At 51.2% G+C, this 16,820-nt stretch overlaps 1 protein-coding gene across 2 annotated transcripts in view; it reads right to left on the minus strand.

Moving 5' to 3' along the window:
* Positions 1-16,820, minus strand: part of HEATR1 (HEAT repeat containing 1) — a 252,046-nt gene that overhangs the window by 31,511 nt on the left and 203,715 nt on the right. For both annotated transcript variants that reach the window (XM_075339439.1, XM_075339438.1), the window contains one exon: positions 7,216-7,356. In XM_075339439.1, the coding sequence (XP_075195554.1) occupies positions 7,216-7,356 (141 nt within the window). The remainder of the gene's footprint in view (positions 1-7,215; positions 7,357-16,820) is intronic.

The following is a 16,820-nucleotide window of genomic DNA, read 5'->3' on the forward strand; positions in this document are numbered from 1 at the left end:
CGCAGGAAATCCGCGGCAAAAAACGGCAAGTGCGGACAGGGCCTTACTGCAGACATCAATGTGTTACGCTGCATTTCAAATAATACAGAGCAGAAAAAGGAGCAGGAATAAGAGGAAGAAGGGAATTTTGTTTACTTACCGTAAATTCCTTTTCTTCTAGCTCCTATTGGGAGACCCAGACAATTGGGTGTATAGCTACTGCCTCCGGAGGCCACACAAAGTATTACACTTTAAAAAGTGTAACCCCTCCCCTCTGCCTATACACCCTCCCGTGCATCACGGGCCCATCAGTTTTGGTGCCAAAGCAGGAAGGAGGAAACTATATAAATTGGTCTAAGGTAAATTCAATCCGAAGGATGTTCGGAGAACTGAAACCATGAACCAAAAGAACAATTCAACATGAACAACGTGTGTACACAAAAGAACAACAGCCCGAAGGGAACAGGGGCGGGTGCTGGGTCTCCCAATAGGAGCTAGAAGAAAAGGAATTTACGGTAAGTAAACAAAATTCCCTTCTTCTTTGTCGCTCCATTGGGAGACCCAGACAATTGGGATGTCCAAAAGCAATCCCTGGGTGGGTAAAAGAATACCTCGATAAAAAGAGCCGAAAAACGGCCCCCTCTTACAGGTGGGCAACCGCCGCCTGAAGGACTCGCCTACCTAGGCTGGCATCTGCCGCCGCATAGGCATGCACCTGATAGTGTTTCGTGAAAGTGTTTCGTGAAAGTGTGCAGACTCGACCAGGTAGCCGCCTGACACACCTGCTGAGCCGTAGCCTGGTGCCGCCATGCCCAGGATGTACCTACGGCTCTGATAGAATGGGCTTTCAGCCCTAAAGGAATCGGAAGTCCAGAAGAGCGGTAGGCTTCAAGAATGAGTTCCTTGATCCACCGAGCCAAGGTTGACTTGGAAGCCTGCGACCCCTTACACTGGCCAGCGACAAGGACAAAGAGCGCATCAGAACGGCGCAGGGGCGCCGTGCGCGAAATGTAGAGCCGGAGTGCTCTCACGAGATCTAACAAGTGCAAATCCTTTTCACATTGGTGAACTGGATGAGGGTCAAAAAAGGTAAGGAGATATCCTGATTGAGATGAAAATGAGATCCCACCTTAGGTAGAATTCAGAGACCGGACGCAGAACCACCTTATCCTGGTGAAAAACCAGGAAGGTGGCTTTGCATGACAGTGCTGCTAGCTCAGACACTCTCCGAAGTGATGTGACTGCCACTAGGAAGGCCACCTTCTGCGAAGGGCGTGATAGAGATAACCCTGAGGACGCTAAGAGCCAGGACTCAATGGCCACACAGTTAGGTTGAGGGCCGCAGAATTCAGATGGAAAAAAGGCCCTTGAGACAGCATATCTGGTCGGTCTGGGAGTGCCCACGGTTGACCCACCGTGAGGTGCCACATATCCGGGTACCACGACCTCCTCGGCCAGTCCGGAGCGACGAGGATGGCGCGGCGGCAGACGGACCTGATCTTGCGTAAAACTCTGGGCAGCAGTGCCAGAGGAGGAAATACATAAGGCAGTCGAAACTGCGACCAGTCCTGAACTAATGCGTCCGCCGCCAGCGCTCTGTGCTGGTGGTTGATGCACGCGACCGCCGTGGCGTTGTCCGACTGTATTCGGATCTGCCTGCCGTCCAGCCACCTCTGGAACGCCTTTAGGGCTAGATACACTGCCCTCATCTCCAGAATATTGATCTGAAGGGAGGACTCTGTCGGAGTCCAGGCTCTCTGAGCCCTGTGGTGGAGGAAGACCGCTCCCCACCCTGACAGACTCGCGTCCGTCGTGACCACCGCCCAGGATGGGGGCCGGACGGATTTTCCCTTCGACAAAGAAGTGGGAGGAAGTCACCACTGAAGAGAGGTTTTGGCTGTCGGTGAAAGAGAGACGTTCCTGTCTAGGGACGTCGACCTCCTGTCCCATTTGCGGAGAATGTCACCTTGAGTTGGACGCAGATGAAACTGCGCAAAGGGAACTGCCTCCATTGCTGCCACCATCTTCCCTAGGAAGTCCATGAGACGTCTCAAGTGGTGTGACTGGACCCGAATGAGAGAGTGCACCCCTGTCTGCAGCAAACGCTGTTTGTCCAGCGTAAGCTTCACTATCGCAGAGAGAGTATGAAACTCCATCCCGAGGTAAGTCAGTGATTGGGTCGGTGTCAATTTTGAGTTTGGGAAATTGATGATTCACCCGAACCTCTGGAGAGTCTCCAGAGCAATGGTCAGGCAGTGTTGACATGCCACCCGGGAGGATGTCTTGACTAGGAAATCGCCTAAGTAAGAGATCACCGAGTGGCCCTGAGAGTGTAGGACCGCCACTACTGATGCCGTCACCTTGGTGAAGACCCGTGGGGCCGTCGCCAGGCCGAAAGACAGTGCCACGAACGGAAGGTGTTCGTCCCAGATGGCGAAACGCAGGAAGCGTTGATGCTCTGGTGCAATCGGCACATGGAGATAAGCATCCCTGATGTCGATTGATGCTATGAAGTCTCCTTGGGACATCGAGACGATGACAGAGCGGAGAGATTCCATCCGGAACCGTCTGGTTCTGACGTGTCCGCTGAGCATTTTAAGGTCCAGAACGGGACGGAATGATCCGTCCCTTTTTGGCACCCCGAACAAGGTGGAGTAAACACCGCGACCACGTTCTTGAAGGGGAACGGGGATCACAACTCCTTCTGCCTTCAGAGTGTTCGCCGCCTGAAAAAGTGCATCGGCTCGCTAGTGGGGCGGAGATGATCTGAAGAAACGAGTCGGAGGACGAGAACTGAGCTCTATCCTGTAACCGTGAGACAGAATGTCTCTCACCCATCGGTCTTGGACATGTGGCCCCCAGGCGTCGCAAAAGCGGGAGAGCCTGCCACCGACCGAGGATGCGGTTTGGTGATGCCGAAAGTCATGAGGAGGCCGCCTTGGAGACGGTTCCTCCGGCGGTCTTTGTAGGACGTGACTTAGACCGCCATGCAGAAGAGTCCTTCTGGCCCTTCTCTGACCTGTTGGACGTGGAGGAACGGGACTTGGCTGAGGGCCGAAAGGACCGAAACCTCGATTGTATTTTTCGTTGCTGAGGTCTGTTTGGTTTGGACTGGGGTAAGGACGAGTCCTTTCCCTTGGATTGTTTAATAATTTCGTCCAATTACTCGCCAAACAAACGGTCGCCAGAAAATGGCAAACCGGTTAAGAACTTCTTGGAAGCAGAGTCTGCATTCCATTTGCGTAGCCACATGGCCCTGCGAACTGCCACCGAATTGGCGGATGCTACCGCTGTACGGCTCGCAGAGTCCAGGACGGCGTTCATGGCGTAGGACAAGAAGGCTGACGCCTGAGAAGTCAAAGACACAACTTGCGGAGCAGAGGTACGTGTGACCGCATTAATCTCAGACAGACAGGCTGAGATAGCTTGGAGTGCCCACACGGCTGCCAAGGCCGGAGCAAAAGACGCGCCTATGGCTTCATAGATGGATTTCATCAGGAGCTCTATTTGCCTGTCAGTGGCATCCTTGAGCGATGAACCATCTGCCACTGCTACTACGGATCTAGCCGCCAGTCTAGAGACTGGAGGATCTACCTTGGGACACTGAACCCAACCCTTAACTACGTCAGAGGGGAAAGGGTAACGTGTGTCATTAAGGCGCTTAGTAAAGCGCTTGTCCGGAAATGCTCTGCGCTTCTGGACAGCATCTCTGAAGTTAGAGTGATCGAAAAGCGCACTCCGTGTACGTTTGGGAAACCTAAACTGGTGTTTCTCCTGCTGTGAAGCAGACTCCTCTATAGGTGGAGTTGGGGGAGAAAGATCTAGCACCTGGTTGATGGACGCTATAAGGTCATTTACTATGGCGTCCCCTTCAGGTGTATCCAGAATGAGAGCAACGTCAGGATCAGAGCCCTGAGCTGCGACCTCCGCTTCATCCTCCAGAGAGTCCTCATGCTGAGACCCCGAACCGCGTGATGAAGTCGGGGAAGGTTCCCAGCAAGCCCGCTTAGCCTGTCTGAGGCTGCGGTCCGTGTCGGAGTTCTCACCGTGGGATCTGGGTGCCACCCCAGGAGCCCTTTGCTGTACCGACCGAGAGGGGCCTGGGGGCGATGAACTCACAGTGCCCTAGCCCTGTGTTACCGGTCTGGACTGCCAAGCTTCTAGTATCTTAGCCGACCATCTGTCCATAGACTGAGCCATGGAATGTGAGGCGACTCAGAGAGTTTCTCAGTCAAAAATGTAAACTCTGTCCCTTCCATCTGTGCAGTGGAAACCGGCGGTACCACCTGAGCCGAGGGTCCCACCAGTGCCGGAGGCTCCGGCTGAGTGAGTGCCACGGGGGCCGAGCATTGTCACAATGAGGGCAGGTGGAACCTGCAGGTAACATAGCCGCACAAGAGGTACAGGTTGCAAAATAAGCCTGTGCCTTGGCCCCCTTGCTTTCTGCGGACGACATGCTGTTGCCTCCTCTTAGAGATATAGCCAAAAGCAAATAATGCTGCCGAATAGAGAAAATGTATACATATATATTCATACACACACACTTCTGTACCCAAGGGGGGCCAGCACCTGACAACTGGTGTGGCTTACCAACCGCCCCAAGCGGTGGTGCGTCCACCAGATTCCCTGCCTGGGACTCCCAGAGCTGCAGAGCTCATTCTGGAATCCTCCACCGGCAGAAGAGATTATAACAATGGTGCCAGCGTTCTGAGGGGAGGAGGGAGCCATGGGAGTGTAAACTCTGTCCCTTCCATCTAATAAAGTGCGGGCATCTGATGCCCCACAGTGTTCAGTGAGGTGGGAGGAGGATACCAAGGCATGCCCCAGCCCTCACTGCCGACGTCCAGTCGGCCGTCCCGTCCCCACCCCTGACTGGCAGGCCCGGGGGCGGGAGTACCTGGTACTAGGCCGCAAAAGCCGGGGACTAAAGTTAAAAGCGCGGCCGGCCAACAGGCGCGGCCGGCCAACAGGCGCGGTCGGCGCGGTAGTCCCGGCTCACAAACCCCACAGCAGCCGCTATGGCGTCTGTAACACCGACGCTGCCTGCACCGTCCCTATTGGGACACAGAGTACCTCATGGATGCAGGGCCCTGTCCCTGATGATATCCAGCCTCCTGTCCGTCAGATTCCCCCAGGGGCTGCGGAGGGAGCCCGGTCCCAGTGCGACCAGTTAGGGACCCACTACTCCCAGAACTGCGGAGCTCGTTCTGAAATCCCCCACCGGCAGCAGTGATTATAACAATGGCTGCCAGCGTTCTGAGGGGAGGATGGAGCCTAATAAAGTGCGGGAAACTAGTGCCCCACAGTGCTCAGTGAGGGGGGAGGAGGATACCAAAGTATGCTCCAGCCCTCACTGCCGACGTCCAGTCGGCCGTCCCGCCCTTACCCCTGACTGGCAGGCCCGGGGGCGGGAGTATATGGTACTAGGCCGCAAAAGCCGGGGACTAAAGTTAAAAACGCGGCCGGCAAACAAGCGCGGTCGGCGCGGTAGTCCCGGTCTCACAAACCACACAGGAGCCGCTGCGGCGTCTGCAACACAGGCGCTGCATGCGCCGTCCCTCAGGGGACACAGAGTACCTTATGGATGCAGGGCCCTGTCCCTGATGATATCCAGGCTCCTGTCCGTCAGATTCCCCCAGGGGCTGCGGATGGAGCTCGGTCCCAGTGAATGGTGACCGGTTAGGATCCCACTTCTCCCAGAGCCTCTAAGGGATGGGGAAGGAAAACGGCATGTGGGCTCCAGCCTCTGTACCCGCAATGGATACCTCGACCTTAACAGCACCGCCGACTTAGTGGGGTGAGAAGGGAGCATGCCGGGGGCCCCGTGGGGGTCCTCTTTTCTTCCATCCGATACAATCAGCAGCTGCTGCTGACTAAAATGTGGAGCTCGTTTGCATGTGTGCCTCCTTCAACACAAAGCTAAAAACTGATGGGCCCGTGATGCACGGGAGGGTGTATAGGCAGAGGGGAGGGGTTACACTTTTTAAAGTGTAATACTTTGTGTGGCCTCCGGAGGCAGTAGCTATACACCCAATTGTCTGGGTCTCCCAATGGAGCGACAAAGAAACTATTTATCGTGGAAGGTCCCCGCTGACTTCTCCCAGCCCAGCTTAGCAGACGGGGCTCATGATAAAGTGCAGTGGAACTTGTCAGGTATGTGATCGCTGCACTGGCAGGTATACGCCATATTGTTATGCACTTTAAGCATTGGATTATTTTGCTTTAATAAAATTGTACATTGTAGTTTAAAAAAAAACAAAAAAGAGGCAAGATATTAAATAAAAAAAAACAAGTGATACTATGCACTTGCAGTTTAAACCCAATGACTGTCTATACAGTTTACCCACAGAGATCTATATTGTGTGATATTTATATACTGCAGCATAGACACCTGGTATGTGAGGACATTAGGCATGATATCACCAAATGTGGTTTGCGATTTTGATTATTTTCTAATAACGAGGTTATTCACTTGAAAAATAATTAGGGGTTTATCCCTCTGTAAAATATTAGTAGGGAGACACTTAATAAAGCCCAACCTACTTTTCGTGCATGTGTATGGAGGCAGAAATATTGCCTGCTGTTACATGGATCATAGATTACAAAAGTCAGACAATGATGGTCTTTGACTTCTATGGGTGTGATCTGGGCATGCTCAAACACCTGTGCAGAGATCACTGTGCAGGCACAGAGGAGAGCAGCGGCCATCACTTATTGGGGCTGGTCAATCTATATATGGGTAAGATCTGATCAGTATATACATGAGTGAAAGGTTTTATTTTATTTCTGCCTGTGACAGTGAGATGACTACTAAAAAGCAATCTCAGAAAAGGACATAATCTGCAGTGAGGATTAAAAACAGATTGTTGATGATTTTTTTTTATTAAACTTGCATATTCCACTAAAATGCTGCAAAATTAGCACAATTTTTAAAGATATTCATAAAAAAAAAATTAACTGAAGAAAACTGAAGAACATTTGTACAAACATGTTACAACTTTTTAAAAAGTTGCAATTAAATAATCAGCTGAAAAGAACTGAAAACCCTGAACCTCTTACACAATGACAATCCTAAAAAACCCCCAAAAACTAAACTGGCGTACATATAAAGTGGAGTCCAAAAAAGGAGCAACCTAAAAAATTAAGGCGCAGAAAAGATACCAATTGCAATAGTGAATTCGGCCAAAAAACGTGATTGAAATAGTGGGTCATTTCTGGATGACACCAGACCAGTACCTGTTGTTCATTCCACGAAGTTCGATGCTGTAACTTGTTATTAAGGAGATCCATTGCTTTACGTCGTACGGATGGCAGAGGATTAGACATAAGACCCCGAATCACAGGAATAAAGGTCTCCGTAGGCAATAAAGCATTAACCTTTAATACAACAAAAGGGGAACAAATAAAAACCTGAAACAGCCATAATGTCAATGAATTACGGTCGCATTTCACAGATTATTATGCATTTCAAAATTAACCCCTTACCCCACTTTCACCTTCCTGATAAAACCAAAGTGACTTTGGCGGGCTTATTTGACAGAAAATACACCCAAAAGTGACAATGCTAAAAACTGCACCCTTCAAAATCCAATCCAAGAAGTGTATTAACCCTTTAGGTGCTTCACAGGAACTAAAGCAATGTGGAAGAAATAAAAAAAAGAGAATTTTGTTTACTTACCGTAAATTCTTTTTCTTATAGTTCCGTATTGGGAGACCCAGACCTTGGGTGTTTAGCTTCTGCCTCCGGAGGACACACAAAGTACTACACTTAAAAGTGTAGCTCCTCCCTCTGAGCTTATACACCCCCTGGTGAGCCAGTCCCAGCCAGTTTAGTGCAAAAGCTGAAGGAGAATAGCCACCCACAAGTAGAACAGAGCAAGAGCCGGAACAACCGGAGACTCTGTCCACGACAACAGCCGGTGAGAACACGCGGAACAAGAATTTGCCAACAGGCAACAGGGAGGGTGCTGGGTCTCCCATGTCGGAACTATAAGAAAAAGAATTTACGGTAAGTAAACAAAATTCTCTTTTTCTTTATCGTTCCTTTGGGAGACCCAGACCTTGGGACGTTCCAAAGCAGTCCCTGGGTGGGAAATAAACAGAAAAACTAAGAAGTAGGCAGAACCTAACTTCACAAATGGGCGACAGCCGCCTGAAGGATGCGTCTGCCCAAGCTCGCATCTGCCGAAGCATGAGCATGCACTTGGTAGTGCTTAGAGAAGGTATGCAGGCTAGCCCAAGTGGCAGCCTGACAGACTTGTTGAGCCGTAGCCTGGTGCCTAAAAGCCCAAGAGGCACCGACCGCTCTGGTCGAGTGTGCCTTGATCCCCGGCGGGGGAGGCACCTGAGTACTCTGGTAGGCATCCGAAATAGTCGATCTAATCCAACGGGCTAAGGTCGGCTTAGAAGCAGGAATGCCCTTGCGCCGACCTGAGGTTAGCACAAAAAGAGAGGTGCACCGCCTGAGCGCAGCGGTGTGAGACACACAGATCCGGAGAGCACGCACCAGATCTAGAGTATGCAGCGCTTTTTCAAAGCGATGAACAGGGGCGGGACAGAAGGAAGGTAAGGTAATGTCCTGGTTAAGGTGGAAGGGAGAGACCACCTTAGGAAGAAAGTCCGGAGTCGGACGGAGAACCACCTTGTCTTGATGAAAAACTAAAAAAGGTGACTCCGAGGAGAGCGCAGCCAAATCAGACACTCTACTGAGAGAAGTTATGGCAACCAGAAAGGCCACTTTCTGAGAAAGACGATACAAAGAAACCTCCCTAAGAGGCTCAAAAGGGGGTTTCTGCAATACCGTGAGGACCAAGTTAAGGTCCCAGGGATCCAAGGGCCGCCGATAAGGCGGAATGATGTGAGACGCGCCTTGCATGAAGGTGCGGACCTGAGCCAGCCGAGCGAGACGCCGCTGGAACAGAACTGACAGAGCTGAGACTTGTCCCTTGAGAGAGTTGAGGGACAGTCCTAGCTGCAGACCGGACTGTAGAAAAGACAGAAGGGTCGGCAAAGAGAATGGCCAAGGAGGATGGCCGGTAGAGCGACACCAGGACAGGAAAATTTTCCAAGTCCTGTGATAGATCTTAGCGGAGGAAGACTTACAGGCCCGAGTCATAGTGGAGATGACTTCAGGAGGAATACCAGAAGCCGTCAAAATCCAGGACTCAAGAGCCACGCCGTCAATTTGAGGGCCGCAGAATTCGGGTGGAAAAACGGAACTTGCGAGAGTAGATCTAGACCAGGGGTCTCAAACACGCGGCCCGCGGGCCGCATGCGGCCCCTGAGGCTGTTTGTTGCGGCCCGCAGACCCCGTGACAAATCACGGCTCTATGCTGAGGGTCGGCGCCGGCAGGAACTTGCATTTGAATCCATCTGCGGTGCCGCGCAAGGAGCTGTCAGTTCTATCCCAGTTGCTGCTGCTGTCTGCCAATCAGATGCAAGGAGGTGACGTCATACAGCGACGTCACTTCCTTGCATCTGATTGGCAGGCAGCAGCCATTGGTCCAGACACAGCTCCTCTGCGCTGCACCGCAAATGGATTCAAATGCAGTGAAGTTTCTGCCGGCGCCGACCCTCAGCACAGAGCCGCGATCATCACGGGCCGCATGGTACGTGCTGAAGATCAGGACCCGCTGCGTGCTGGACACAGCGCGTCCTGATCGGCGGGGCCGCAAGTCTGCTCCTAATAAGGAGACCGCAGCTGCCCGTGCCTGCGATCAGGGGTTCGGGCCGCTGCGGTCTCCTCGCTGTGCTCTGCCTAGGGAGGACGCTTCAGACGCCGCAGCATAAATTCACATGCTGCGGCCTCTGGAAGCCACAACACAGTTCCGTTTTCACTGCGGGCCGTACACACACAGTGGGCATGGGATTTTTAGAAATCCCATGCCCACTTTGCTTTTACCATACATAGCAGGGTTTTGGACGCAGCTGAAGCATGCTGCATCCAAAACTCTGCAAGTACTGATCGTGGGCACACAGGGAACGGAGGAAAGGTGAGGAGATTTTTTTTTTTTGTTTGCGTATTACTAAAGGATTGGCAGAATACTACAAGGGTGGGCAGAATACTACAGGAACGGCCACAATACTACAGGGATGGCCACAATACTACAAGGGTGGGCAGAATACTACAGGGATGGCCACAATACTACAGGGATGGGCAGAATACTACAGGGATGGGCAGAATACTACAGGGATGGGCAGAATACTACAGGGACGGCCACAATACTACAGGGACGGGCAGAATACTACAGGGATGGCCACAATACTACAGGGATAAGCAGAATACTACAGGGACGGGCAGAATACTACAGGGACGGCCACAATACTAAAGGGACGGCCACAATACTACAGGGATGGGCAGAATACTACAGGGACGGCCACAGTACTACAGGGATGGGCAGAATACTACAGGGATGGCCACAATACTACAGGGATGGGCAGAATACTACAGGGATGGGCAGAATACTACAGGGATGGCCACAATACTACAGGGATGGGCTGAATACTACAGGGGTGGGCAGAATACTACAAGGGTGGGCAGAATACTACAGGGACGGCCACAATACTACAGGGATGGCCACAATACTACAAGGGTGGGCAGAATACTACAGGGATGGCCACAATACTACAGGGATGGCCACAATACTACAGGGATGGCCACAATACTACAGGGATGGCCACAATACTACAGGGATGGCCACAATACTACAGGGATGGGCTCAATACTACAGGGATGGGCTCAATACTACAGGGATGGGCAGAATACTACAGGGATGGGCAGAATACTACAGGGATGGGCAGAATACTACAGGGATGGGCAGAATACTACAGGGATGGGCAGAATACTACAGGGATGGCCACAATACTACAGGGATGGGCTGAATACTACAGGGATGGGCTGAATACTACAGGGATGGCCACAATACTACAGGGATGGGCAGAATACTACAGGGATGGCCACAATACTACAGGGATGGCCACAATACTACAGGGATGGCCACAATACTACAGGGATGGCCACAATACTACAGGGATGGCCACAATACTACAGGGAAGGCCACAATACTACAGGGATGGCCACAATACTACAGGGATGGCCACAATACTACATGGATGGGCAGAATACTACAGGGATGGGCAGAATACTACAGGGATGGGCACAATACTACGGTAATTGGCAGAATACTACAGAGCACAATACTACAAGGATGAGCACAATACTACAAGGATTGGAACAATATTACTGGGCACAATACTACAGGGCACAAGGATGGGCACTATACTACTGGGCACAATACCACAAGGATGAGCACCTTACTACAGGGCACACGGATGGGCACATTACTACAAGATTTTGGCTAAGATTACTATATGATGCTGCTAATTGTAAAACAATTACAAGAAGGTGATAAAATGTAAAAAAAAAAAAAAAATCCTAAAGCATGACTTTTTTTATTCACATTAAAAATGCTTTTCTGTATATAAACTTAACAAAAAAAGTACACGTTTGTTATAATAAACAAGCGAAAAATGTTTACAAAAGTGATCCAAGATGTATAGAAAAAAAACATGGATTCATTAAAAATGTTCACTTTGTCCTGCAAATAATGCGGCCCCCCTCATTTTTTTTTTCTCTATGCGGCCCATACACCCAGCTGAGTTTGAGACCCCTGATCTAGACGGTCCGGGAGATGCCACGGCATCTCTACGGACAGTTGGAGCAGGTCCGGATACCAAGCTCGCCTGGGCCAGTCCGGTGCAATGAGGATGACTCGACGGCCCTCCATTCTGATCTTGCGCAGGACTCTGGGCAAGAGAGCTAGAGGGGGAAACACGTAGGACAGACGAAACTGGGACCAGTCTTGAACCAGAGCGTACGAGGCGAAGGCCTGAGGATCGTGGGAGCGAGCCACGTAAACAGGAACTTTGTTGTTGTGACGGGATGCCATTAGGTCCACGTCCGGAGTGCCCCATTTGTGGCAGATTGACTGAAACACTGCTGGGTGCAGGGACCACTCGCCACGTCCACGGTTTGACGGCTGAGATAATCTGCCTCCCAGTTTTCCACGCCTGGGATGTGGACTGCGGATATGGTGGACTTTGAGTCCTCCGCCCATTGAAGGATGCGTTGTACCTCCATCATTGCCAGGCGGCTGCGTGTCCCGCCTTGGTGATTGATGTAGGCAACCGCTGTCGCGTTGTCTGACTGGACTCGAATGTGCCTGCCCGCCAACAGGTGGTGAAAGGCTAGGAGAGCTAGAAGCACGGCTCTGGTTTCAAGCACATTGATTGAAAGGGCTGACTCGGTCGGAGTCCAAGTGCCCTGCGCTCTGTGGTGGAGACATACCGCTCCCCAGCCGGATAGACTGGCATCCGTGGTGAGAATCACCCAGGACGGGGCCAGGAAGGAGCGCCCCTGGGACAGGGAGAGGGGCCGAAGCCACCACTGAAGAGAGCTCCTGGTCCGTGGTGACAGAGCCACTAACCTGTGTAAGGAGGAAGGCCGCTTGTCCCAACAGCGGAGAATATCCAGCTGCAGGGGGCGCAGATAGCACTGGGCAAAGGGAACAGCCTCCATGGAGGCCACCATTTGACCCAGCACCTGCATCAGGCGCCTGAGGGAATAACGGCGGGGCCTCAGGAGAGAGCGCACCGCTAGCCGGAGAGACTGCTGTTTGATTAAGGGCAACTTCACAAGTGCCGGCAAAGTCTCGAACTGCATCCCTAGGTATGTGAGACTCTGGGTCGGAGTCAGAGTGGATTTGGGAAGATTGACAATCCACCCGAATTGGGCTATGGTGGCGAGAGTGAGCGAAACACTCCGCTGACAGTCTGCGCTGGATGTACCCTTGACCAGAAGGTCGTCCAGATAAGGAAGCACTGCTAACCCCTGGAGGTGCAGGACCGCAATTCACTGCCGCCATGACCTTGGTGAATACCCGAGGGGCCGTGGCTAACCCGAAGGGGAGAGCCACGAATTGGAAATGATCCTCTCCTATCGCAAAACGTAACCAACGCTGATGTGACACTGCGATTGGCACATGTAGATAGGCATCTCTGATGTCGATGGATGCCAGGAACTCCCCTTGGGTCATAGAGGCAATGACTGATCGCAGAGACTCCATGCGAAAATGCCGCACCCGGACATGCTTGTTGAGGAGCTTGAGATCCAGGATGGGCCGGAAGGTACCGTCCTTTTTTGGAACTAGGAAGAGATTTGAGTAAAAACCTCTGAACCGTTCCTGAGCGGGAACTGGGACAATCACTCCGTTTGCCTGCAAGGACGCCACGGCCTGCGAGAAGGCGGCGGCCTTGGAGCAGGTGGGAGTTGAGAGAAAAAATCTGTTTGGAGGGCTGGAAGAGAATTCTATCCTGTAGCCGTGAGATATGATGTCTCTCACCCACTGATCGGAGACTTGCTTTAACCAAGCGTCGCCAAAGTGGGAGAGCCTGCCACCGACTAAGGACGTGGCTGGAGCGGGCCGAGTCATGAAGAAGCTGCCTTAGTGGCAGAACCTCCTGCGGTCTTCTGCGGACGCGCTTTTGGGCGCCAGTTGGATTTCTGATCCTTGGCTGAGTTAGCGGACGAGGCGGAAGGCTTAGAGGATGACCAGTTGGAGGAACGAAAGGAACGAAACCTCAATTGATTCCTACCCTGGGCGGGTTTCCTGGTCTTGGTTTGTGGCATGGAAGTACTCTTCCCGCCAGTAGCTTCTTTAATGATTTCATCCAGCTGTTCACCAAACAGCCGTGAACAAGCAAAAGGGAACCCAGCAAGAAACTTCTTGGAAGAAGCATCTGCCTTCCACTCTCGAAGCCACAAAATCCTGCGGATAACAAGAGAATTAGCTGAAGCCACCGCAGTGCGGTGAGAAGCCTCTAGCATGGCAGACATGGCATAAGATGAAAAGGCTGAAGCCAGAGCAGTTAAGGTAACCATTTCAGGCATAGATTCCTTGGTGAGGGAATGCATCTCCTCTAGAGAAGCAGAGATGGCTTTGAGAGCCCACACTGCTGCAAAAGTCGGGGAAAATGCGACCCCCGCAGCTTCATACACAGATTTGGCCAGAAAATCAATCTGACGGTCAGTGGAATCCTTAAGTGAGGTGCCGTCAGCCACCGACACAACGGTCCGGGCTGAGAGCCTAGACACCGGGGGGGTCTACCTTTGGGGAGTGAGACCACTCCTTGACCACCTCAGGTGGAAATGGAAACCGGTCATCAGAACCACGCTTTGGAAAGAGTTTGTCAGGGCAGGCCCTGGGTTTGGTCACAGCGGTCTGAAAACTGGAGTGGTTAAAGAACACACTCTTCACTCTCTTAGGCGAGGTAAACTGATGTTTTTCTGCCAAAGAGAGTTGCTCCTCTGACACTGGCGGATTGACATCCAGCACAGAATTAATAGAAGCAATCAAATCACTAAGATCTGAGTCACCCTCAGAGAAATCGAAGGGATACATAGCCTCCGAGCCCCCAGTGAGGGCATCCTCCTCATCTTGAGAGTCAGCTCTTGAGACAGAGCCGTGGGATGGGGAGAGGGAGGAAACCCTGCGCCTTCTCTTAGAAGGACGGGGTCTGGGATCAGATGATGATTCCTCCGTGAGCTCTGATGGACGGTGGTCAGAGGATAGGAGTCCTCTGTCAAGAGTATTAGAGGCACCCTGTGAGGGGGGCTGATGCATATTCATCAAAGTCCTGGACAAAAGTCCCATGGACTCAGCAAATGACTGGGATATGGACCTAGAAAAGGACTCTACCCAGGCCGGGGGTTCAATCACAGGTGCAGCAGCAGCCTGAGAGACCACTGGGCCTTGCTCCTTGTGTGAGACATGCTGCTGGTATACAGAGGTCCACAACCGGAGACCGGCTGTGGCTTACCAGACCGCTGAGCGCGGTGTTGTGTGCCCTCCAGATCCCGAAGCCCGGTCCCCCAGTCGCAGCACCTCAGCAGAGATGCAGAATGCAGGATGTCCCAGAGCAGAGTGAACTCTGCCTGAGAAATGACTAGGGGGCGTTCCTATAAAAGAGCGGGAACTGGAGGGCTATAGAGACCTGCAGGGAAGGAGGGACGCCCCAGCAGTGGGGAGTGTTCCTCCCCTGTGTAGAACGGCCGCCGGGAGGAGCCGAACCTGTCCCTCTGCATGAGTGACATGCGAGGGCAGGAAAATGAAACTAGGCCTCCGGCGAAGCCGGGGCCTAAATTTAAGCGGCGAGGCCGACAAGCAGGCACCATCGGCACGGTTCTCAAGCAAAAGCTAGAGAATCCGCCGGAAAAGTTAAAACAATCACATACAGCATACTCTCCCCTTACAATAAAGAACCGGGACCCCCAACATAAACGTCTCAGGTACTTAGCTGCTGAGACGCAGGGCCATGTCCCTGGGGATGAGTGCTCCGGTCCAACAGAATCCTCAAGGGGCTGTGGATGGAGACCGGACTCCTGCCAGGCATGGAGACCGTGCTGGCTCCCACTTCAAGCCAGAGCCCAGAAGGGATGGTGAAGGAGCGCGGCATGTAAGGCTGCAGCCTTGTAAATCAACCTTAACAACACCGCCGATACAGTGGGGTGAGAAGGGACATGCCGGGAGTCCAGACATGGACCCGCTTTTCTTCAAACTCTTTTCAAAAGTCAAACAAATCAGATGAGAATGCATGTGTGGATGTATGCCTCTTGACACAAAGCAATAAACTGGCTAGGACTGGCTACCAGGGGGTGTATAAGCTCAGAGGGAGTAGCTACACTTTTAAGTGTAGTACTTTGTGTGTCCTCCGGAGGCAGAAGCTAAACACCCATGGTATGGGTCTCCCAAAGGAACGATAAAGAAATGCATTTTTCCAATAAAATTTTATTTTTGCCCCACATTTTTAAATTTTCACAACAGTAACAGAGAAAATGGACCATACAATTTGTTGTGCAATTTCTCTAGAGTATGCCAATACCTTATATAGTACAAAGTGAAGAAGGGATTGAGCGCTATATATGAATGCAGATTTAATTGAATGGTTTGCGGGTGCCATATCACATTGGCAGAGCTCCTGAAGTGCCAGAACAGCAGACCCCAATGACCCCACTTTACAAACGCCACATCTCAATGAATTCATCTAGGGGTGCAATAAGCATGTTGACACCATATGTGCCTCGCAGAATTTTATACCATTGGGTGGTGAAGCATAATTACATTTTTACCACTAAAATGTTGTTTTAGGCCCAAATTTTTAACTTTTATAATGGCTAAATAGGAGAAATTGCACACAAACTGTGAGGTCCTTTTTTCCTGAGTGCATCAATACCTTACATGTAATCATGAACTATTTTTCAGGCACAGTGCAAAGCTCAAAAGTGAAGGAAGGAGCACCATATTATACATACCTCCCAACCGGCTGGGATTCAGTGGGACTGTCCCGATTTGAAGGCTCTCTACCTCAGTCCAGCTATTCACTGCTTTTGTCCCGTCTCCTCCTCTCAGTGCAGTGAATAAATAACTCAAGAAGAGCCCTGCATAAACTAAATTCTCATCTGCTCTGGTTTACATTGATGGAGGCGAGTGGGGGCTTGGTTTTTGTGGGACGAGATTACCTTTTCAGGGATCCCATCTGTTGGACATTTGCCTTTTTTTATTTAGTGTTTACTGAAGGAGTTAACTAGTGTGACACATTTAAAGACTGGGTGGTGGCAAATGTGTACTTTTTTTGTTAAATTCATTACTGCATAAATACTTGTTTTTTATGGGGTAAAATTTTTTGTTTTCTTTGCTCTATATGTTGGGTTTTTTTATAAAATAGTTTAACTTTCAAACTTTTTTTTTTCCTTAGTCCCTCTATGGGACTTTAACTTTTATCAG

The sequence above is a fragment of the Anomaloglossus baeobatrachus genome, chromosome 3 (genome assembly GCF_048569485.1).
Source record: "Anomaloglossus baeobatrachus isolate aAnoBae1 chromosome 3, aAnoBae1.hap1, whole genome shotgun sequence".
NCBI classification, from domain to species: domain Eukaryota; kingdom Metazoa; phylum Chordata; class Amphibia; order Anura; family Aromobatidae; genus Anomaloglossus; species Anomaloglossus baeobatrachus.